This window comes from Rutidosis leptorrhynchoides, chromosome 3 (genome assembly GCF_046630445.1).
Source record: "Rutidosis leptorrhynchoides isolate AG116_Rl617_1_P2 chromosome 3, CSIRO_AGI_Rlap_v1, whole genome shotgun sequence".
NCBI lineage: Eukaryota > Viridiplantae > Streptophyta > Magnoliopsida > Asterales > Asteraceae > Rutidosis > Rutidosis leptorrhynchoides.
In genome coordinates this window covers 452115862-452141718 of record NC_092335.1, presented here as the reverse complement: position 1 = coordinate 452141718, position 25857 = coordinate 452115862, and the positions used below count along the sequence as shown (strand labels likewise).

Genomic DNA, 25857 nt, shown 5'->3' with positions numbered 1-25857 from the left:
TGTTCGCAAACAAAAGTTAATCCTTCTAACTTGACTTTTAAAATCAACTAAACATATGTTCTATATCTATATGATATTCTAACTTAATGATTTAAAACCTGGAAACACGAAAAACACCGTAAAACCGGATTTACGCCGTCGTAGTAACACCGCGGGCTGTTTTGGGTTAGTTAATTAAAAACTATGATAAACTTTGATTTAAAAGTTGTTATTCTGAGAAAATGATTTTTATTATGAACATGAAACTATATCCAAAAATTATGGTTAAACTCAAAGTGGAAGTATGTTTTCTAAAATGGTCATCTAGACGTCGTTCTTTCGACTGAAATGACTACCTTTACAAAAACGACTTGTAACTTATTTTTCCGACTATAAACCTATACTTTTTATGTTTAGATTCATAAAATAGAGTTCAATATGAAACCATAGCAATTTGATTCACTCAAAACGGATTTAAAATGAAGAAGTTATGGGTAAAACAAGATTGGATAATTTTTCTCATTTTAGCTACGTGAAAATTGGTAACAAATCTATTCCAACCATAACTTAATCAACTTGTATTGTATATTATGTAATCTTGAGATACCATAGACACGTATACAATGTTTCAAACTATCATGTCGACACATCTATATATATTTCGGAACAACCATAGACACTCTATATGTGAATGTTGGAGTTAGCTATACAGGGTTGAGGTTGATTCCAAAATATATATAGTTTGAGTTGTGATCAATACTGAGATACGTATACACTGGGTCGTGGATTGATTCAAGATAATATTTATCGATTTATTTCTGTACATCTAACTGTGGACAACTAGTTGTAGGTTACTAACGAGGACAGCTGACTTAATAAACTTAAAACATCAAAATATATTAAAAGTGTTGTAAATATATTTTGAACATACTTTGATATATATGTATATATTGTTATAGGTTCATGAATCAACCAGTGGCCAAGTCTTACTTCCCGACGAAGTAAAAATCTGTGAAAGTGAGTTATAGTCCCACTTTTAAAATCTAATATTTTTGGGATGAGAATACATGCAGGTTTTATAAATGATTTACAGAATAGACACAAATACGTGAAACTACATTCTATGGTTGAATTATCGAAATCGAATATGCCCCTTTTTATTAAGTCTGGTAATCTAAGAATTAGGGAACAGACACCCTAATTGACGCGAATCCTAAAGATAGATCTATTGGGCCTAACAAACCCCATCCAAAGTACCGGATGCTTTAGTACTTCGAAATTTATATCATATCCGAAGGGTGTCCCGGAATGATGGGGATATTCTTATATATGCATCTTGTTAATGTCGGTTACCAGGTGTTCACCATATGAATGATTTTTATCTCTATGTATGGGATGTGTATTGAAATATGAAATCTTGTGGTCTATTGTTACGATTTGATATATATAGGTTAAACCTATAACTCACCAACATTTTTGTTGACGTTTAAAGCATGTTTATTCTTAGGTGAATACTAAGAGCTTCCGCTGTCGCATACTTAAATAAGGACAAGATTTGGAGTCCATGCTTGTATGATATTGTGTAAAAACTGCATTCAAGAAACTTATTTCGTTGTAACATATTTGTATTGTAAACCATTATGTAATGGTCGTGTGTAAACAGGATATTTTAGATTATCATTATTTGATAATCTACATAAAGCTTTTTAAACCTTTATTTATGAAATAAAGGTTATGGTTTGTTTTAAAATGAATGCAGTATTTGAAAAACGTCTCATATAGAGGTCAAAACCTCGCAACGAAATCAATTAATATGGAACGTTTTTAATCAATAAGAACGGGACATTTCACCACTGAACATATTTTCTGGCTCCGCCCCTGCATACATGTATGAGTTATAATATGGTCCTTTTATAGAGGAAACCAAATAAGGAAACAACTTAGCGAACAAGTTTCTTGAACATGGAAACTTTGGGCCGCCCAGCGCCCGACTCGTGAACGTGAGTCTCCTCCTTCCATATGACTCGCGTTCGCGAGTTATCATTCGAGGCCAAATTCCAATCGCGAGCTAAATTTTCCCTTTCGCGTGTCCTGAAAAAAATAAGTCGCGATTGTAACTTCTCCTCTCGCAGTCGCGAGTTTGAAAGCAACAGCAAATCGAACTTGTTTTGATTCTTCTTCACATCCAACAAAATATTCAGAAAAAAACATTTTCCATAAAGTTTACTTTTAAACTTAGCTTATTTGTGCTTTGAAGTTTACTCGATATATATAAATCATGTCGCATCTTTTACGGGTAAATGTTTATAAACAAATGGTATTTGAGCTAATGGTATTTAAGAACATTATTAAGTGTTAATGGTATTCAAAAATGGCCAATCTTGACCCATTTAGTTTTACTTTGATGTTGTACATTGCAATCTTGACCCATTTAGTTTTACTTCGATTTTGAACTTTTTCTTATTGTACAAAATTGATCGGGAGTTAGTCAATAGTGTGTCGTTTATGATTTGTGTAGATATTCAAGCAGGAAAGATCGTGATTTGTATGGTTCTTAAACTTAACAAACATAATATTGTCATTGCTTAGAACATTATTAAGTGTTAATGGTATTCAAAAATGGCCAATCTTGACCCATTTAGTTTTACTTTGATGTTGTACATTGCAATCTTGACCCATTTAGTTTTACTTCGATTTTGAACTTTTTCTTATTGTACAAAATTGATCGGGAGTTAGTCAATAGTGTGTCGTTTATGATTTGTGTAGATATTCAAGCAGGAAAGATCGTGATTTGTATGGTTCTTAAACTTAACAAACATAATATTGTCATTGCTTAGAACACTCTTTCCTAGTGTTATAATTTTTCTTTGAGTACCATAATTCATTGGTGATCTTTTCACCGTGGTATGTTTTTTTGCAGGTGCACATGGTTGTATATCTTGGGAAATATATAGACTGGAGATATTTGTCACATTCAATTGACTTTAACAATAGCAAGAGCAAGGTTTGTTTCTATTAGTGAATTGGAATATATATATATATATATATATATATATATATATATATATATATATATATATATATATATATATATATATATATATATATATATATATATATATATATATATATATATATATATATATATATAGTGGTAGGATCAAGAGGGACGTAACCATTCGGGGGGAAGCGGGGGGAAGCAAAAACTTTTTTTTTTCGTTTTTTGAAAAAACTTTGTTCACGAACATTATAGATGAGATGAAAATATGAACATTTAGTAGAGACACTTTGTGATAAATGTTTTTATTTTGGCGGAAAAACGCTCGAAGAAGTAATATATAACAATTATCGTGTTTTTCGAGCGTATATTGAGGTTTTAGCTATTGGGGTTTAGATATTAGGGTTTAGATATTAGGGTTTAAAGGGTTTAGATATTAGGGTTTATAAATTTAAGGTTTAGGGTTTAGATTTAGGGTTTAGATTTAGGATTTAAATTGAGTTTTTAACACGAACGGTTTAGAGTTTAGGGTTTAGGGTTTAGGGTTTGGTCATAAGCCCAAAACACCAAACCGTAAACCCTAAACCCTAAACTCTAAATCGGGCTAAATTTTACTTCACAAAACATGAAAAAAAAATGTTCATATTCTTCACGAACAATATTATCTTGAATGTTATTTTTGTCGATCGTTTTCCCGCCTAAATAATAACATTCATCACGAAGTATCTCTTCTAAATGTTCATATTTTCGTGTGATCTTGATGCCGGAAAAAAAATTTCAAAAAAACGAAAAAAAAAAAAATTTCAAAAAAACGAAAAAAAAAATTTGCTTCCCCCCACTTCCCCCCGATTGGTTACTTCCCCATTGATCCTGCCCATATATATATATATATATATATATATATATATATATATATATATGTGTGTGTGTGGGTGTGTTCAAATGAGAACATTCTCATTTTTAGTTTTGGCGAGAACACACTTGACCCTCCATCAATCAAATTTGTTATTAAATATTTAGTTAATTTAAATTGATAAAAAGGGTAGTAACGGTATTTAATTTACGGATTAAGTAACTGCCAACCCAACTTTAACGCATGATTCTTTATCTCTTTTGAACATAAGACCCAAAATCTTTTAATATTCTTCTTCCATAAAACCCCAACATGAGTTACATGACATGATCAACTATTTATTTCCTCAATCATACGCATCATCAAAAGTTTGCATTTTTAAAAAACTCGCTATCACCATATCCATAAAATTTATATGCGACACTTTTTTGATGATGACTGCAGCACTCGACGCAAATGCTTGAAAGTGACCGGGTTTCATTCTGTTGAGTAGTGAAGAGTTTGTTCAAAGTCTTCAAGTTGGAGATTGTTGAAGGTGTGAAAAATTTGATCAAAGGAACAATCCGTGACTTGGTGAACAAGGCTTGACTTGGTGAACAAGCCGTAGGGAACTTGACTTGGTGAACAAGTCGTAGAGATTCTGTTGCCTTAATTAAATCTTCTAGTAGGAATGGAGTATGAAGCAAGTAATAGATATTTATGGAATGTTTTTTGCTTGAAGTACAAGTTTAACTTGCTGGACAAGTTTAACTTGTTGGACAAGTTTAACTCTTCCTATAAATTGTAACCCCTAGCCTCATTGTAATGTGTGCACGAAAATAATAGAAGAAAATCTCTGGTTTGCGCCCGTGGAGTAAATCATTCTCCGTGTTTTGGAGTTGGGATATAACCACGTTAAACACCCTGTGTCGTTTATCATTTTTATTTATCGTTCTAGCTTTATTAATCGTTTGTCGTTTGTGGGTTTAGTGGTTTGATGAATCACCTGTCTTGTTAGGGCCTACCGAATTCCTAACACATTCTACATTATATATTAGTTAAATCACAATTTTGTAACTACGTGCATCCAGCCATGTAATCGCATGAAGTATCGGTTCATCCACGTTCATCGCTTGAACTCTCGAGTGCATCCACGTCATCAGTTCATCCACGTTCATTGTTAAACTCTCGAGTGCATCCAAGTCATCGTCGGGAGCATCCACACTAATCACTCGAATCGTGGAGTGCATGGAGGTTCACCTTTAAACTCACCGGTGCAGCTTCGCTAAACAAAGACTAATCTGTTTTCGATTTTGAATTTGTAGGTGTTCTATTTTGATTACCAAATCTGATGTTCATGTTGGTTTTGTTGTGCAATTTCTAAGTTTGAGTGTCACATGTTTATTGTTCAATGTTTGGTTATCAATTTTGTTGACACCACGAGTTAAAATATGTCATGTATTTAAAATTTGTAAAGTAAAGAATTTAGCTATGCAATAATAAGTTTGTATTCGTTAGTAATCATGCATCCTGATCGTTTTCATGTTTATAGTAATATAAGTTCATATTTGCCAAATCTGCATTCATAATATATGAATCCTCGTTTTCATTTGTTCAAGTGCATCAATTTATATTTGTTCGGGGTTGGATGAAGAAAATATACATACGTACCACTGCATCCCCATTTTGTATTACAAATTCTATATTTTGGATGCATGGTTAAAATGAACCAACGTATCAAATTTTATGAATATAGTCATATATAATATAATCAATGGGTAGTGATATATCAAACACACTTTTTGATATATCCACCACAAATATGCAGTAACAGTTTGTACAATACAACCTACTAATGCATATCTTGTGGTGGATATATCAAAAAGTGTGTTGGATATATCATTACCCATAATGAGTAAAAATAGTCCGTATTTTACCTCTATTATAAAAAGAAAAATTTCAGGAGAGAGAACAGAAATGTAGGATAGGCTAAAATGATGGAAGAATACAAATTTCCTATTTTGTCCATGTTCTCATTTTATATATTTGTAAGAACATTCTCATATATATATATATATATATATATATATATATATATATATATATATATATATATATATATATATATGGACATTTGATTGATTCTTTACACCATTGTGTGATTGTATGTATTGTTTAAATTTTCTGAGGCTTTATTATTTGTATTTGTAGGGTTATTATGTTTTATTATATTATTGAAATTAAAATGAATGACATATATCGATATCGATAGGTGAAAGGTTGTGAATCGAAAGGTGAAAGGTTGTGAATTCTCTATGTTGATTTCCTTAGTCTCCTTTACAATATATACATCTTTACAAATTTGTCAATGATCCCAATCATAACCAACCAATCCTTTATTTAGGGAATTGGTTTCACAATGCTATCTATACCAAAAATGACACTGTACAATATCTAAACTATATATGTAATATATTCGGCTATTACTCCCCCGCAGTCGAAGCGTTATTAATACCGAGACTGGAGTGAAACTCTTCAAATAATAACCTGGGCAATCCTTTTGTGAAGATATCTGCAAGTTGAGAACGAGTAGGGTCGTGAAGTACGCGAACTTAACCTTTGGCCACTTTCTCACGAACGAAGTGAATGTCAAGTTCTATATGTTTGGTCCTTTGATGTTGTACAGGATTCCCGGCAAGGTAAATGGCACTTACATTATCACAAAAACGATTGTAGCTTTCGAAATGGGACAATGTAGTTCAAGAAGCAGATTTCGAAGCCAACATGATTCAGCAACAACATTTGCAACACCACGGTATTCCGCCTCTGCACTAGAACTAGAAAGTGTTTGTTGGCACTTAGAAGACCAAGAGATTAAATTATCCCCAAAATATACGCAGTAACCGGACGTAGAATGGCGAGTATCGGGGCATCCACCCCAATCTGCATCAGTAAAAGATACCAAATCGTGTGACCGAGATTTAGTAATGTGTAACCCAAGTGACAATGTTCCTTGTAAGTAGCGCATAATGCGTTTAAGAGCAAGCATGTGGATATCTTTTGGATTGTGCATATGTAAGCACACTTGTAGGACTGCGTAAGATATATCCGGTCGAGTGAACGTTAAGTATTGTAGCGCACCTGCTAAACTTCGATACTTTGTAGGATTGGGATAAGGCTGTTCGGAAGATGAACTTAACTTACCATTCAAATCGACTGGAGTGGCGATAGAGTTACAACCAGATAAACCCACACGTTCAATTATATCTTTTGCGTATGCCGTTTGATTCAAGAAGAGACCATATGATGAACGTGTTACTGATATGCCCAAAAAAGAATGTAAAGGTCCCAAATCTTTCAAAGCAAACTCATGAGACAATAATTTTATCAAGTGTTTGTGCAGTTTATCACTTGAAGTAGTGAGCACAATGTCGCCGACATACAAAAGAAGATAAGCAGTTTCGTGATTGTGATGGTAAATAAAGAGAGAGTGATCACATTTGCTATGTGCGAACCCGGAAGTGGAGGCATAATCAGCAAAACGTTGATACCAAGCGCGCGGAGCTTGTTTCAAGCTATAAAGAGACCTCTTTAAAAGACATACATGATCGGGATAGCGTGAATCACGAAAGCCGCACGGTTGGTACATTTATACAGTTTCTTTGAGATCACCGTGTAAAAATGCATTTTTAACGTCAAGTTGATGAATCTGCCATGATTTTGAAACCGCAATACTAAGAACCATTCGAATAGTTGCAGGTTTGACAACTGGACTAAAAGTCTCATGACAATCTATATCGGGTGTTTGTGAACGACCGTCACTAACCAACCGTGCTTTATAACGTTCGAAGGAACAATCAGACTTCATCTTATGCCTGTAAATCCACATAGACCTAATAACCTGCATGTTAGGTAAACGAGGAACAAGAACCCATGTATTATTATCCATTAGAGCCTTATATTCGTCGATCATAGAATGTTTCCAATTTGGATTGGCTAGGGCGTCTTTGGGATTGGTGGGAATGGGTGAGAGAGTGGTAGTCATGGTCGAGAGATTGAAAGGTATTTTCGGTTTAACGATGCCCGACATACTACGAGTATGGATTGTACGGGCTGGAGGTGGTGAAGGAGAAGTAGACATAGTTGTTGATGATGAACTAGAAGTGGTCGAGTGGATAGGATTAGAAGGTGAACTTTGTGTGTTTACTGAGGTGGATATGGGTTCCGTATTATTTGTAATGACAGAGAAGTAGACGTATTTGTTGATGATGAATTAGAAGTGGTCGAGTAGATAGGATTAGCAAGTGGACTTTGTGAGTTTAGTGAGGTGTCCGAATTATTTGTGAGTGATGGAGACAGAATTGGGTCATTTGGGCCAGAAGGTTCACTTGATGAATTAGTTTGAGGAATAGGGATAGTATTTTGTGCATTAGAACTAATAAAGGAAGTGAATTCAGTTTGGTAAATATATGGATGAATGCTATATGTGAGGAACTTGTACGAATTTTGTGGGGTTGGTTTAAGAGTGGCGAATGGCAATGTAGTTTCATCAAATAATACGTGACGAGAAATGATAATTTTTCGTGACGAAAGGTCGTAGCATTTGAAACCAGGATGATTAGAAGGATAACCTAAGAAGAAGCAAGGAGTGGAGCGGTTTTCAAGTTTATTTATGTTGTTTGAGAGAAAGAGTGGATAACACAAACAACCGAATACGCGAAGATGATCGTAAGATGGGAGTCGATTGTATAATTTTTGTGTGGGGGAGATGTTGTCGAGTAGTTTACTTGGGAGAATGTTAATGAGGTAAGTAGCCATGGATAGAGCATGGTGCCAAAAATTATGTGGCACACTAGAGTGAGCCAACAACGTACGCATGATGTTATTAATAGCACAGATTTTGCGTTCTGCTTTGCCATTTTGGAAAGACGTATAAGGGCACGAAAAACGAAAGAACATCCCATTTTGATCACAAAATTTGTGAAACAAGGCATTGTTGTACTCAGTTCCGTTATCACATTGAAGTTGTTTGATTGCTTTACCGAATTGTGTTTTAACGTACAAGTGAAAAGCTTGGAAAATAGAATAAACTTGGGATTTTTGACCAAGTGGAAAAGTCCATAGAAAGTTTGTGTAATTATCAAGAAATAATATGTAGTATTTGTGACCACTACTACTAAGAATAGGAGACGTTCATAAATCACTGTGCACAATATCAAACGCAGTATAAGTAATAGAAGTAGAAGCATGAAAGGGAAGTCGTATATGTTTTCCAAACACACAAGATTAACACAATTTATTACTAGTAATTGAATTACACTTTATTGAACGATTATTCTTAAGAGATTTTAAAACATCACCACCCGGATGTCCTAAGCGATGATACCACAAATCTTGAGATAAAGCAAGAAAATTTGAAGGAGTGGAGAGTTGACGCAACATGGATGAGTGGAGTGGGTAAAGATCGCCGGTGCTATTATACCAAAGAATGGTGGTTTCGGTCGGAAAATCTTTTACAGTAAAACCATAAGGGTCAAAAGAAATAGAAATATGATTATCGGTAGTAAGATGTCAAACTGATATAAGGTTTTTAATAGGTTGTGGTGCATATAAGATATTTGATAGAATTAAAGGTTGGGGCTTAGATGAGATATAGGAATGACCGACCCCATTAATTGGTATACGATTACCATTACCGACTAATATAAATTTTGGATGGCCCGAATGAACATAAGACAAGAGTTTAGCGACCCCGTCATATGTGATGATGCCCCAGTGTCCATGTACCAATTGTTATCGTCAGAGAGGTTCAAACTCCTAGCCGATTCTATGTGAGTAGGTGTAACAGATTGGTCCGAATGCGCATGGGGCGAGTGTTGTGGTTTTGGGCCTAAAATACCGGGTTGTCTAGTCATGGGAATATTTTTAGGCCATGGTGTGCTTAGGTAAGTGCAAGGAGGCAAAGCCCATTGAGATTGTTGCCAGGCCCACGACCCATACTGCCAAGAATTAGTTGGATTATATGACCCACTAGTACAATTGCCGCTACCTGCGAAATTGTTACCAGAAGAGTTACTTTCACGGCCGTAACCACCACGTCCCCTATAATTTCTTCGATTAAAATTTCGATCACGATTATTCTGTCCACACCACGATTGTAACTACCAGATGTCGGATAAAGTCTATTTGTATCAGACATGGTGAAGTTGATGTGTGGTGTTGCTGTTTCGAAGAAGAGATAAGAAAGAAAAGCAGACCGGTTTTCGGATAATGTAAACAAGAAGTAGAGGCTCGTAAGTATCTGATATGTAGTTGACAACGGAATTAATAATCAAAGCAAATGTATACCTCAATGACTTTGAACTAGAATTATTAATTAAATAATAGTATTGCTTAATAGAGAATCTTGCACATGGAGTGAATACACCGAACTTGATAACTTTTTTTTTTTAGGTAGAAGAAAAGAGAAGGGAATTGAAAGAGTACGAATTTGATTGAAGGTAGAGAGGATCGTTAGGTATCTGATACCATGAAAGGTTGTGAATTCTCTGTGTTGATTTCCTTAGTCTCCGTTACAATATATACATCTTTACAAATTTGTCAATGATCCCAATCATAACCAACCAATCCTCTATTTAAGGAATTGGTTTCATAATGCTATCTATACCAAAAATGACAACGTACAATATCTAAACTATATATGTAATATATTCGGCTATTAATAGGTGCTAGTAAATGCATAGACAAATAGAAATTGTAAATTTGATAGGTTCATTTTCTTATTATTCGAGCCACATGGTACATGAAAAGTGCCAGGTTCAAAATTGTGGCGGAAACTTTAGTTGGAAAATTGACTTATTATGAGAAGTTGGTTTATTTTTTTATTGAGATTGAGAAATCACATGTTTATATGTTTATTATATGGTTGCTTATGTAAAATGAAGAATAGCTTCTGTAAAAAACTAACCCAATATGAATATATATGTTAATAAGATTATCTACAAGCTGGTTTCATTTTTTATTGACATTGAGATATCACATGTTTAATTGAATTTGTAAGAGTACACACTATAAATATTTATGGTTGATGCTTGATCAGTGATAATTTCGGTTTTATAGGGTTGTGAGTTCAATATCAATTGAAAAAGCTCACCATGAGGATGACTCTAACCAATTTTGTTGGCAGATCAAGGATGAATTACTTCCAAAAAACCTCACGAATATGACACAGATAAGTGGAAGACGAAAGAAGGCTTACAGTGAGTGCGTTCTTTTTCTAAAAAGAATAAAGAAGAAGAGAGACTAGATCAAAACCAACAGCGGAAGAACAAACTAGGGTTTGAACAATCCTAATTTACAAGATTTAGGATTTTTAACAAGAAACCCCATATCTAACCGAGATGAACCAGTAATTGCACCCACAATTTCTTTGTCGAACCCAAACATGGTAACAAACAAGATCTGATCAAAGAAACTTGATCAATAACACCGAAACCCTAATTTCAATCGAGATTGAATGAAACTACTAAACAATCACAATCAGAACCTAAAGCTCTGATATCATGAACAAACACACAGTATTAATCCTTCAATGACATAAGGTATACCCTCTAATCACAAGATGTCAAGATTAACCAAAATTAAGTACAAACCGCCGCACAAATTACAAACGAATCATAGTATAACACTCTCAAACAAATTCAATACAACTTGAACTTGTTTACTCACAAAAGAAGAAATCTATCGAACAAAAAAACTGAAACCCTAATTTGAGAATGAGAGAGAGAACTATACACATCAGATGAGAAAAATGAATGATAAATAAAATAAAATAAATTAAAGGCTTTATATACTAAATGCCTTGGCTGACTCTCTCTTGGGCTTCAAGTGGGCTTCGGATTATAAATGGCCCAATCTTCACAAAACTAAATGTAATTCAATGGCCTTAAATTAAGACATCCAAAAATGCAGCTTTGATCCTTTAACCTTCAAACTCATCAGCTATCAACAACCAATTCCATTTTAGTGATGATCAAAAGACCGTGCAACAACTCTTAACCCAAAAATAAGTCATCTCAAATATTAACCATGTTTGACAGGAATGATAAATCGTATAGTACAACAACATGTACAACATATAAGTCCAAGAGTTCATCCTTTTCTAAAACCAATTGGTGATAGAGGGACTTCCCCTTTGACTTATATGCATACATTTGTTTTTATCCATGACCGATGTGGGATAACTTCCCAACACGCTCCTTCACATCGAGGCGTGGAACGGTTGTAGAGATGGCGGCAAGAAGAAGGCCTGACTCAATCTCTTTGTAGCGACGGCGGCACACTCATGGGGGCCTGACCAAGAGTTCATCCTTTTCTAAAACTAATTGGTGATAGAGGGACTTCCCCTTTGACTTATATGCATACATTTGTTTTTATCCATGACCGATGTGGGATAACTTCCCAACACGCTCCCTCACATCGAGGCGTGGAACGGTTGTAGAGATGGCGGCAAGAAGAAGGCCTGACTCAATCTCTTTGTAGCGACGGCGGCACATTCATGGGGGCCTGACTCGAACTCGCTGTAGAACAAACCGTCCACCTAAGCTCTGATACATTGACAGGAATGACAAATCGTATAGTCCAACAACATGTACAACATATAAGTCCAAGAGTCCATCCTTTTCTAAAACCAATTGGTGATAGAGGGACTTCCCCTTTAACTTATATGCATACATTTGTTTTTATCCATGACCGATGTGGGATAACTTCCCAACAATGTTAGATTGCACTTAAATTTGTATATATTTCAATAACATTGCTACCTTTTTATGTCACCAAAGCATGCACATATTTTGAACATGTATATTGATAATCTTTTAGCATGATACATATTTGGGCTTGCATACATTGAGCGATTGTACAAATTGTGATTTTATGTTTTCAGACCATGCCATTATGATTTTTGAGCATGTGTACTGATATTGTTTAGCATGGCACATAATCTTTTCGCATGCCATCATATATATTGCTAGTATTCATATGGCACATTATAGAGTATTAACAAAGCTTTCCATGATGTCTCTTTGTATTCCAAAGGCATTCTACATACTATCTTCAATTCTTCATGCATTTATTCACTACTCCCGTAGAATTTGATTACGCTATTCTCATTTAATTAATTATTGCATTTTTATGGTTACTAGGAGATAAAGCCCATGCAATGCATGGGTTCTTTTTTTAAATCTAATATTTGCGTATATTTCAATACTATTAAAACTATGTTTTATTACTACCAAAACTATGTTTAAATTAAAAAATAAAGACTATCTTTATATCTTTATGTGTCTCGATGATCATGAAATTAATGCATTATGAAAATAAAGTAAACATAGTAAAATTATGCATAAACATATATGGATAATATTACGTATTACAAATTAACTTTGAAGTTGGATCATGAATAATGTTACCAACTACAAAATTTTTTTTTTTTTTTTTTTGAAAAGCAAGAATATATATCATTAATAAAAAATGGAGTTACAAGGCCCCATACATATCTATACATTGATGAAACGGAAATACAAAAAGGAGGCTAAAAAATCGCGGGAACCAACGAATACCAAAAAAAACTAAAGAGGGAATAAGAACTTGAAAGAAACAAGCCGGACTAGAGAGGATAACAGTGACGATCTAGCGCCAACAAAGTTACACAAACTAGCCCGATTAATCAAACCCTCAATAGAAGAAATGGAATCCGTGGGTTACTCGTAAGTGTTATTAGAAGTTTAGCCAATCCCGACACGTTGGGGAGAATCTGCAACAAAAAAGGAAGGATTTATGAGCCATTGATGCCACTCGATTAATTTCTTTTTACGTGATCTTTTAGAAATCCAACTATAACTTTGGGTTTGTATTTCGGAAAGAATCGAGCCAGGGGACCACGTTTTTTTGGAAAAAACTTTCTGGTTCCTATGTTTCCAAATTATGTAGCAAGATATCCATTTGGTTGCTTGCCATAGTGTAGAGCCAAAATTGTTGAGAGCGAACGGTTGATTATTGATAATGGCGTCGTTAAGATTGGAGATTAGAGAGACATCTTGGGCCCACCAATCAAGAACAAGTTTTCATATGAGTGCCGTTTTGGGGCAAGAAATGAGGATATGTTCGGTGGTTTCGATATCCAATTCGCATAAAGGGCAAAAAGTGGAATCAAGATCAATGCCCCTTTTGTCAATTTCGAATCGTACCGGGATCTTTTTTTGAATGGCTCGCCAGATGAATATATATACTTTTTGTGGAAGGAGTTTGTTACGGGGAATCGATAAAATTAAAGCGTTACTCCCTAACTTTAGAGAGTTGATCAAAAGTGTCAAAGATTTGGTGGTGAAAATTCCCGTGGGGTCTAGATTGTATTTCCAGGAGTCTTGTCTGTCGGATAAAGTTACGGAAGATATAATGTTGTTTAATTCCATGAGGTCGTTTGTAGCACGACCAAAAGGAGGCCTTGACCAATACCAATTACCAAATGAGGATCCATTGCAATGTATAATTCTTTCAGCAATTGAAGCATCTTTATTTGTCTCAAGCATGTATAATCTGCGAAAAAATGTGCAAAATCGTTCCGAACCGAACCATGTGTCATTCCAAAAATTGATGGAGGCGCCATTCCCGAGACATTTTGTGATGGATGAGGAGAATGAAGCACCTGTGCTGTCTGCAATTTTTCCAGCTTTAATAATTTCTTTTCAAACCGTGCGACCTGAAATATTCCTGCAAGAAACGTTAGATTCCACCCCCCCCACCCCGTAGATACTGGAAATAATTTTTACCCAAAGTGCGTGTTTCTCATTTTTAAAGCGCCACCACCATTTACAAAGTAATGAGATGTTTTTACTAAAAAGAGAACCAACATTTAAACCACCTTTGTCATAGGGTAATAGAATTTGGTCCCATTTTATCCAATTTATTTTATTTTCAGTTGATGACCCACCCCAAAAAAATTTGCGTCTTTTAGATTCAAGGAGGCTAAGGATGGAGGAGGGAGCATGGAAGAGGGAGAAATAATAGAGTGGTATGCTGCTTAAGATAGATTTAATGAGTGTTAGTCGACCTCCGAAAGAGATCGATTTAGCCACCCAGTCAGAAAGTCTTTTGTCGAACTTTTCGACAATTGGTTGCCAGGAGGAAGGGTGAGATGAAGGCACACCAATGGGAAGACCAAGGTAAGTGAAGGGAAAGGTGCCAGAAGAACAGCTAATATAATTGGCCATATCTTCGATCTCTTGGGGAGAAACACCGACACCGTATAGTTTGCTTTTTTGGAAGTTAACTTTGAGACCAGAGATTTTCTCGAAGCATTTGAGGAGTTTGGAAATGTGTTTAGCATTTCTTTTACTCCAAAAAAAATCGTGTCATCAGCGTACTGAAGATGAGTGACAGAGATATTGTCATTGCCAACATTGATTCCACGTAGATGACCACATGATAAGGCCCGTTTTGTGAGGATGTTAAGGCCTTCGGCAACGATGATGAAAAGAAAAGGCGAGATTGGGTCACCTTGGCGAATACCTCTTTCGGGGTAGAATTCGTCAGTGGGAGAGCCATTGATTAAAACAGAGATAGATGAGGAAGAGAGACAAGCACGAATGAAGCTAATCCATTTATTGCCAAACCCCATGTAGTGCATGGTGTTAAATAGGAAGTCCCATTCGATACAGTCAAAAGCTTTTTCGAAGTCGACTTTGAAAATGAGACCTTTACGTTTTTTTCGTTTAAGTTCTTCTATGATTTCATTTGCGATTAGCACACTATCTAGGATGTTGCGACCTTTGAGGAAGGCTGATTGTTCAGCCCCAATGACCTTGTGGATGACTTTGGCAAGACGGTTAGAGAGGATTTTGGTAAGGATTTTATAATAGCTTCCAATTAGACATATAGGGCGATATTCGTTCAAGCCGATAGGGTTAGGTTTTTTGGGGATGAGGGTGAAGAAGGATGCATTACAACCTTTTGAAATTTCGGAGTTGGACCAGAACCAATCTAGCGCTTTAATGAGATCGTGTTTTATGAGCTCCCAATATTTTTTGAAGAATTTCATGTTAAAACCATCAGGGCCAGGTGCTTTCGAGCTTTTGCAGTCGTGGATAGCATCCCAAATTTCCTTTTCAAGGAATTCGGATTCAAGAAAGAGGTTATCTTGTGTGGAAATGAATTCAAGGTGGGGTGCATTATCAAAAGGACAGTGATTGTTAAGTTTGTTAGATTTAAATAGATTTTTGAAGTAAAGATATGTTTCATGTTTTATGACATTGGGATCTTCAATCCAAGTACCGTTAAGAGATAAACCATGTAAATTATTTTTACTATTACGTTTTTTAATGAAATTGTGGAAGTATTTCGAATTTTCATCTCCTTCGAGAGCCCATTTAATTCTAGATTTTTGTTTTAACATGTTAGCTTTCTTTTTTTCTTTATCTAGGTATGAAAATTTATCTTCAAGCCAATTGTTTTTCTCGGATTCGGATAGAGGTCTAGTTTCAGCTAAGGCTTCCCATTCGTTAATATTTTTTAAGTGATCTAGAATTTGAGTATCAAGATTATCAAGTTGAGCACTATGTTTTTTAAGTTCTAATTTGACGTTTTTCAGTTTGTTACGGAAGATACAGTCGGGACGGTTTCCAGTCATAGGGATAGACCAGGCCCGAGTGATGATCGAATCAGCGTCTTTGAGGTCAAGCCAAGTGTTAAAGACACGGATTGGTTTAGGACCAGAATTGAAGTAAGTGTTCCTAAGGAGTATGGGGCAATGGTCAGATAGATCACGGTCGAGAGTTTTGGAGGAGATGTTAGGCCATATTTTTGGGATGTCATCTGAAACGAGGAATCTGTCTAGTTTACTGAATTTCATTCTTTTAATGCAGATTCTAGTGAATTTTTTACCGCCAAGGGGGATGTCAATTAGTCCGAAGTTATTAATGAAGTTATTAAAATTAGTGGCCCACTGTTGATTGAATTCACAATTCATGCGTTCTGAGGCTTTTCTAACTTAATTAAAGTCACCGAATATGATGAAAGGAATTGTGAGGGAGTTTATAAGGGAAGATAACTCAGACCATAGTCTTTGTTTTTTGGAAGAGGAGTGTGGGCCGTATACATTTATGAATGCAATCTTAGAATCATAACCCACCCATGATCCGCAAATTGCAAGAAAAAATTCGCCTTCAATAGCGTGATCGAAGACGAATGTATTACAGTCCCAAATAGTGATGATTCCCCTGATGGCCCAACCGAATCTTTTTGGATGAATTTGAAGTTGGAGTTTCCCCAGAATGATTCAATGATGTTATCATGAGTGTGTTCACATTTAGTTTCCTGTAGTCCAAGTATAGTAGGTTTCTCTTTGTTACAAATACGTTTAAGCCAAGTAATTTTACCCAATTACCCAAGTCCCCGAATGTTAAGAGATATCGTACACATTATAAAATTAAGATAAAAAACGAGAGAGAAGGAGAGAGGTTACCAGATATTCCACTGGATACCGACATTATGTCCAAATTCATTTGTGTCCAAGCTTTTGTCTTTAGAGGAGCTCGATATTTTTTTGTTATTACCACGTCCAGGAGCAGTAGCAGAAACATGAGTATGACCCGATGCATTATCCTCATTTAAAGACGATGATTTACAACGTTTAGAGAGTTGTGAAAAACGTAGTTTTTGGCAGCTTCTCGCAAGATGTTTGATGTACAACATGTTAGATCTTGGCCGGTTTTTCGAATTAGGGATGGGGATCTCGGTAGTGGTGTAGGTCGATTTGGATTTTAGTATATCGTCTTTGATGCTTCTCTTAAAAGGGTGATCTTTTTCTTTAGGGATCAATTTCGGTTTAAATTTATCGGAGAGCTTTTGTTTTGTTTTGTTTTGGGTTTGTTCTTACCGGTGTGGAGAAGCACATTAAGGTTGAATGGATCGGAAGAAGTGGTGGCAGTATGGGGTGGAGGTGGGTCAGGCATGAGGTTCAAAGGAGATATAGGTCGAGTCTGTTTAGGTGATGGGGGGTTATTAGGAGTCGAGTCAGGCATACATGTGCCATGGTTGTCCTTGTGTTGGAGACTAGAATAAGATGGGGAATTTAATGATGGGCTTGTATTTCGGTTATGAAGATTAATGGGCTGAGAAGGTATTGGGCTTGATGGGATATGATCAGTAGGTGGATCTGAATAAATGGGTTAGGTAGAAGGGATACTGGGATTAGTTAAAGGCGTATCAGATTGTGCTTTGGGAAGAGGAGAGGGATCGGGACTTGGTGATTCAGGGATAACCTCATTAAAACCATAGCCGTTGGGACAATTAATATTAGATTGATTCAATCCGTTGCTACAATCATGGCAGTTATTAATATCGAGACTATTCGTTTCCATTCATTTGGTATTACCTGAGTGAGGAGTCGAAGATTTTTGATCAGAGTTATTGTCGGTGTTTAACGTTCCTAGGTTTTGCTGCGGATGAACGTTAGGAGGGTTACCTTCAATCGAATCTTCATCATCCATGTTAGATTCTTCATCCGAAATCGGTTCATTGTTATCCGAATCGTCGCTCGAGGAATAATCAGAAGGTGTGGCATCATGGTAATTAAACATTGAAAAATTTTGAACTTCTTTGACATACACCAACGTGTGCTTAGAGTCATCGTGATAAATAATGGCATGTGAATCGATAGGTTTAAAGTCGTTGGTTTTTATGATTACCGAACCATGAGATAGGTCTTGGTTATCTTCATTGGAGATAGAACAGTTGATTGTGTCGATAACTTGACCCCAATTGTTTGCAATATCACGAAAGGTGGATTCTAACCAACATGTAATCGGAACCCCAAAGATGTTAACATAAGCTAGACGACCTGAAGTCGAATATTCTTCAGGGTCCCATGGATTGATATCATCGAGCCAATTCCATAAAGGGTGACTTTGGTTATTAAGCGTATCAAGGGCCGGTCTTTTATCATCGTAAACAAGCATAATGTCGTGGCCGCCGAGATATTTGATTGTGAAACCATCTAAGTTTTCGCTTTGGCAAATCTCGTGAAAATATTCGAGGTATTCAATATCCTTAACCTTACCAATAACAGCGTGACCAAGTAAATCTAGTAATGGTTCATTCGGGTTTACCTTAATCGATGGGGGTGTTGGTGCCGTATGGTTCCTTGTTCGAAAATGCCTCCATAAAACTTCTTTTATCAATCGTTTTGGAAATGCTAGCGTTAGGAACACGATTGTTGTCTTGTTTAGGTGCAGGCTGAGGAGTAGGGTTAGAGATATCACTTGGTTTCTTATCCCAAGCTTTATAAACCTTAAGTAAACAATCTCCAGCAATAACAAGATTGAGTCTTCTAGCCAAAGAATCCTTATGATATTCGGGGACATCGATGAATCGAACGAAACCGAATCTTTTGCCATTTTTTAGAGTTTTCTTAGGGATGTAAACCTCATGTATATTCCCATAACTTTTGAAAATTGCCCATAAATCCACTGATGTCCATTTATCAGGAAAATTGAAGAACGAGTAAGAAGTGATTCGATTCTTGTCGATCGGTTTAAGGGGTGGTGTGTTAGGATTCTTAATACCGAATTGTTTAACAAGATTTCTTGCTGATTCGCGTTGTTTGAAATGATTGTAAATAAGATTAGAAGATGAGTTGAGATTGGTGATTTTAGGGTTAGGGTTATGAGAGTCGGTTTGGTTATGGGAAGAAGATAGGTTTTTACAATTACCATGTTCTACCTTAACCCAGATACCTTCGTTTATGGGTCTGTAATGGATATGATCGGTGGTGGTGCCGGATTTATTGTGGCGGCAATTGGAGGAGATAGGTGTAAAAGGTGAAGTCGGGATGTGAAACATGTTGAAGATTTATATAGCGATTATAATGACTGTAAATAAGACAAAGAAAACAAGAGATGAAACTAGTAGCAGATACCGTAGAAAGATGCCGGCGATGTAACCGTTGGAGAAGGCGATGGAACAATAGAAGATGAAGAGAGCATTTTAAAGAAAATGTATGTTACCAACTACAATTCATTTGTTTTTCCTAATAATTAATGAGAAACTACAAAATTTTCATAACTGTGAGTAAAAATTAGTAGATACTTCATAACTCATACATTCTAATAGCAAATTAGATTTATATAATTTATTATGATGTAAGTGATCATCTTTTTATATCCCTTCGTAATTAAAGTTTTTCAAATTGCATTTAAGATTTTAAAACTTCATAACTCATGCATTTTAATTAAGAAATTAAATTTAGATAATTTATTATTGTATCTTTTTCTATCCCTTGATAATTGCATACTACTCGTATCATTATTAGTGTGCGAAACACATTATTAAGCAAATGTGGTTAAATTTTTTTAATCACTTTTACCATAAATCATATGAGATAAATCATGTTTATTGTTTCAAGATTCAACTTCTATACAGATTATATATCATAGAAGCTATGTAATGTATTATAGTCAGTGGCGAATCTAGAATGAAAATTCAATAGGGTCCTAATTTTTTTTTCTTCCCAAAACTAATTATATTTCAATGTTACTTTAGTGGTTTTTACCTTTAAATAACCATATTTTAAAAATATATAGGTCTTATAGTTAAATTTAGTAGTATCCTGTACAATTTTAACAGTAGATCGGCTATTTTGTTTTTTATTTTAATGGGGTCATGGGATCCCACTCCACCAAGGGTGGAGTAGCCACTCATTATAGGATATTTATAAAGTTTATATGTATATGTATTACATATTAACTTTTTAGTTAGATCATGACTAATGTTATTAACTAAAATCATTTGAATCCTTTTATTTTACCGAATAAAAGATGAGAAATTTGAAATTTTTCCCTAGATATATGTAAGATTTTAAACACTTCATAACGCATTCAACTTTTCATTTCCGTACATGAATACATACCATACTACTCCGTATTTGTTAATTATATCATCGGTGGTGTATAGTACCCCGAATTCAGCTATTATAATACTCCGTACTATATGGTAATGTGGGTAAAAATATTCTTGAACAGATAAGTCTTTTTATAACTTATACCATAATTTATAGTAACAATGTTAAGCCAGATTACACAAACCTTAAACACCTAAAGGCTAGTCTTTGGTTTCCCTCGACATGTATTGTATATATAAGCCAGCTTCATATTGAGGCTTTTGAGGTTGAACACGCAATAACCGATCAACTGAAAATTTGAAACACATTTTTAATCAACTAAAAATTTGAAGCACATTTTTAAGCCTAAATAATATTGAAAGATTTTATCCATTCAATAAAATAGAAAAAATGTGGATCTACCTCTAAATATTTCATTGAGCATTCATTCAAACTTGGTGTACCTTCCTTTTACTAATACTAACTTCAGATTCCATCTTTACCTACAAAATGTCAAACATGATTATGCCAATATCAATTTTCAACATAAACATATTAACAAAAAAATAATTACATGTATTAGAACATAAATACAAAAAGGTATTATATCTTGAAAAGTGACCGTCAAACTTTGATTAAGCAAAATGTAATTTGGACACACGTATTTGACCCCTCTTGTTGTTGTCACGGAAATCATCTTTCACTTGAACAGTTAACCAACCGACATATTATCACCACTAATATATTTTCCTTCCAAGTCTAGTCAAGGAAGCCTCATCAAGAATCTCATATTTACTATTACATACACTTCTATTTTCCTTTCTTTATATTAACTTATTTTCAACAAAAGTTTTCATGTCCAACGAAGCATTAAAAGTGATCTTTCATTTACTTTCATTTACCTTCATGAATGCATACTATTGTTTTTAATGTGGGTAAAAAAAAAATTCTTATGTATTGTGGTTAAACTTTTTAAGTTTTCTATTATTTACTACAATTAACCATAATTAATTAACCTCATTTACTAATCTAGGACTCAACTTTTAGATAGATAAGATTATACAGAGGAGGATTAACTGGATCCCGCGGGTCTCTTTATGACTCCTTTTGACGTGGTAAAGATCAAATTTGAACACATCTTTGCATTTGTTCATCTGTTCATCATATGAAGTAATCCCTCCGTCCGCGGGTCTTCTTTATGACTCCTTTTGACGTGGTAAAGATCAAATTTGAACACATCTTTGCATTTGTTCATCTGTTTATCATATGAAGTAGTCCGTATTATTTTTCACGATTCTATTGATGGCATTTATTGAATGGAGTGAAAATATTCATTTAATGTCCACAAGGTAGTGGAAATATGAACTTGCGGGCATAGTCCAACGGTTCTCCCCATGTATTTTGTGTCATGCGATAGGGAGAGGTCATGAGTTCGATCCTTAGGGATGACATGATTTTCTTTAAACCAATTGAACACCAATAATGGTGGTATATATTGACCATATAGGGAGGTTTTACCGAATTCGTTCACGGACCCCACCCGGAACCACTGCCCGAATGGATGTGTTCCCGGGTACCGTCGATCGGGTTCGGGTTTTCGCCCGAACGTGTGTGTTACGTGCAAATGATGAGGGTCGTTGAAAGAAATGATCTACTGATGCCAAAAAAATCGTCATTCAAAAAAAAAAAAAACAAGGTAGTGGAAATATTGTTTTTTCACTACTACACAAAAGGACATTCCAAACCGATTTTAAGGACTTTGCAAACCGGTTTTAAAACCAGTTTGCAAAGGGAGGGGTTTGCAAAGTCGAGACCAGTTTTAAAACCGGTTTGCAAAGTGGGGTTTCAGAACCTTTTTTTTAAAAAAACAGGTTTGCAAAGGGGGTTTTCGGAACCTGTTTTTTAACAAAACCGGTTTCGATTCTCTTTTAAAAAAAAAAATATTATGCATCATCATCATCGATCACGACATCATCCATCATCAATCATATGTAAATAAATAATGTTATCTGCAACAATGTTCCCGGAAACTTAAAACAACTACTCCATCAACATAAACACCATTATATCATCCTAAAAACAAATAAGTTTAAAGTATTAGACAATAGAATTCCCCATAACAATCACTTTATTATCATTTAATATTTATAGAGTACAGAAACCCTAATATTACATAGAAACTCTAGCAGACTGTAAGCCCATAATACATATTGGACTCGGGCCAAATATATTGGCTAACACTCCCCCGCAGTCCGAGCGGCGAAATCGCGAAAGCTCGGACTGAAAGGAAACACAAATATCAAATAAATAGTAATAAAAAAAATTGGCTAACATAAAGTTCATTTAGTAACTGAAAATAGCAGAGCATCTAGAGATAAAAAATTCTACAGCAACGCATCTATCTTTAAATTCAAGTCTCGTTTTAAATCAACCGCTTGTGCATATTTTTAAGGCTCAAGAACCAAATCCATAATTTAATTAACTAACAAATCAGATTCTAATATATAATATAGTGTTCGTAGAGATTCATGTAACAATATAATTTGAATTAAAGATAACATCAACGATATTACGCATATAGAAAGAGATAGGAATAAAAACCTAAATATTATGAGCTATTGCACCAAAATACTTGCATAAATTACAGAGGCAAAGCAGTATGAGCATGAATTCAATCTAATAATATAAAAAAGATGAATTTAATTTGCAAATGTGTTTTTGAAGTATTGAGTGATGAGTTTAAAAATTGGGTTTTAAAAATTTTGAAGCTACAAGTTATTCACTGTTTCCCGCCCTGTATACTTCAAAAAATTTCGGAAAAACGAGACCGGTTTCTTAAAAAAACAGGTTTGCAAAGTCCAAACCGGTTTTCATAAACAACCGGTTTCAAAAATATACTTTTGGAACCTGTTTTTTCAAAAAACCTGTCTCCAATTTCCTTCTTTTTTAAAACCGGTTTGCAATCCTTACTAGAACCGGTTTTTTGCAATTTAAAAAAAAAAAGGTTTGGTAGAGGGGTTTGTATTCTTATATTTGTAGTAGTGTTTTCTTTTTTTTTCGGCAAAAATATTAATATATATAAAGATCGTAAAGATCCGGTGATACACACGAACGACAAAAATTGAAAGGTCTCTCTGATCGTCCTACAAATTGGATGATAACACTGAAGAGAGTGAGCAAATTGAAAATTGTTTTACTTAACGTAATAAGTCGTGTTAAAAGTATTGATTTAACTTTTCAAAACTGGGTAAGTTCCTAATTCCCATCACTCTGTGAACGACTAAAACGTAAATTGATACTGTATTGTTTTGACCATCAGGGGGTTGAATTTTAGATTGGCCATGTTATTTTTTATTTTTTTATTATTATTTTTTTTCCATCTTACGTTTTTTTAAGAGTTTATTTTCATTAAATGTTACTCAACTCGATTCTTTATCACTGAGTTTGTAAATCTGTTACCTTGCAATGTTGTCGAACATGGTTATTTATGCTGATTTTAATAGTGTATTCATTATGCTTGCTATGTTGTCGGACTTGAGATCTATGAAAGAAGTTATCATTAAGTTAGCTTTGCCTTCTTAGTCAAAATTATCAACAAAACGAGATACTTCATTATATTTCTCTAAAAAACAATAATGATGCTTTACAACTAATAAGAAGGCGAAGTTGGTTGAAGTGGAGACCGAGAAGATTTGATCTTGCATTGTTGTAATTTTGTTGATAGTTTGTTATCATATTTCTTTCAAAATTAATGATAATGATAATGTATTTTTTTATGTAATTATCCTTTAATTAGTGTTTTTATTAAACCTATGTTTTCACGGTTTATAACTAATTGTATATATTTAACATAAATTTCTATAGTGATATCTTTATTGCTTCGTTAGTTATCAACTAGTGTACGAACCCTTGCTTCGCGCCGGGGGTTCGGTTTTCAATGTATTTTATTGCGTTTAATTTGTAAAATTATTTCGTGGCTAACGATGATGTCGTTGAAGCGCAACTCGAGTCGAACTAAAAGGTATAACCCGTGAAAGATTTAAATGTTATTTTAAATTAACAATATATGTGCATCTCCGCGTTTCGCTATGGAATTGTCGACTTTTAAAAATTTAACGCAAAATCAACGTGTATGAAAAGTACCCCAAATATTTAGCGTTTTTTTAAAAAGCGTCCGTTTTGCGTATAGCTAGTGACGTTGTGTTCCTAAAATTATTTCGAGCTTAACGATGGTGTCAGAAAAATTTGACTCGTTGCGAGCGAGAAGATATGGCCCGTTGAATATTTGGGTGGAGTTTATTTAAGATTTTTTTATGAAAATGATAATTTGACACTTTACCCCCTGTATGAGGGGTCGATTTGCTTTTTTGGAGAAAGTGTGGGGAGTTTTGTTGTGGAAATAAAATTTAGTTAAGTTAAAAAAAAAATGAGAAGTCAAAAATGCCCTAGGGCACTATTCTTTACCCCTCTCTCTTTTAGATATAGGTATAATATAATCTTAGAACTTTCAGTTAAATGAATTTAACATATTTGATGATCATGTTGGAAAATCATGTGTACTTTTAAATCAAATTAACGCAGCGGATAGTTAAAATAATAATTAATTATTATTTTATAAACCATTTACAAAATTAAATATTCATATATTTAAATTTAATAAAACATGCACATGATTAACGATCTCAAATATTCAGTTACACCATAATAATTGTCATGAATATAAAACAAAAGAAGAGTTAACGATATACCTTTCTTGGAGAAATTGATGAGACGGAGGCAAACCTACGATCAAAAGTATGACCGTCTCTTTGGATAGTCCACACTACACTTTCAGACAACGCCAATGGATGCTAGTCCAAACCCAAGTAATTTATTATAATAATCAAATTATTAATCTTTAATGGAGTACTTGAAAACCGTTTCGCTTGAATTTGAGATCAGTCACTTAAAAGGTACTTCAATTCAAGTTTGAGTGTTATCACATAAATTAAAAGTCCTTCTCTCTCTATATATGTGTCGACCAAAAAAATGGAATAATATCAATCCACACTTGCAAAAGAGAGGAATATATAGTACTTTTTAGAAAACACCCGTGAACCTTTTTTTATTGAATTA

General features: G+C 34.6%; 2 protein-coding genes across 2 annotated transcripts; both read right to left on the bottom strand.

The window, feature by feature from the left end:
- Window positions 1–6519: 6519 nt before the first annotated feature.
- Window positions 6520–7458, bottom strand: LOC139901556 (uncharacterized mitochondrial protein AtMg00810-like). The gene has a single exon (XM_071884251.1). The coding sequence runs from the start codon at window positions 7456–7458 to the stop codon at window positions 6520–6522; it is 939 nt and encodes a 312-aa protein (XP_071740352.1).
- Window positions 7459–7854, bottom strand: LOC139901555 (uncharacterized mitochondrial protein AtMg00820-like). Its single transcript, XM_071884250.1, has one exon. The coding sequence runs from the start codon at window positions 7852–7854 to the stop codon at window positions 7459–7461; it is 396 nt and encodes a 131-aa protein (XP_071740351.1).
- Window positions 7855–25857: the final 18003 nt, after the last annotated feature.

What these genes read in the sequence shown, in the direction of transcription:
- LOC139901556 (XM_071884251.1), bottom strand. Translation starts at nt 7,458, where the DNA reads ATGTACCAACCGTGCGGCTTTCGTGATTCACGCTATCCCGATCATGTA.
- LOC139901555 (XM_071884250.1), bottom strand. Translation starts at nt 7,854, where the DNA reads ATGACTACCACTCTCTCACCCATTCCCACCAATCCCAAAGACGCCCTA.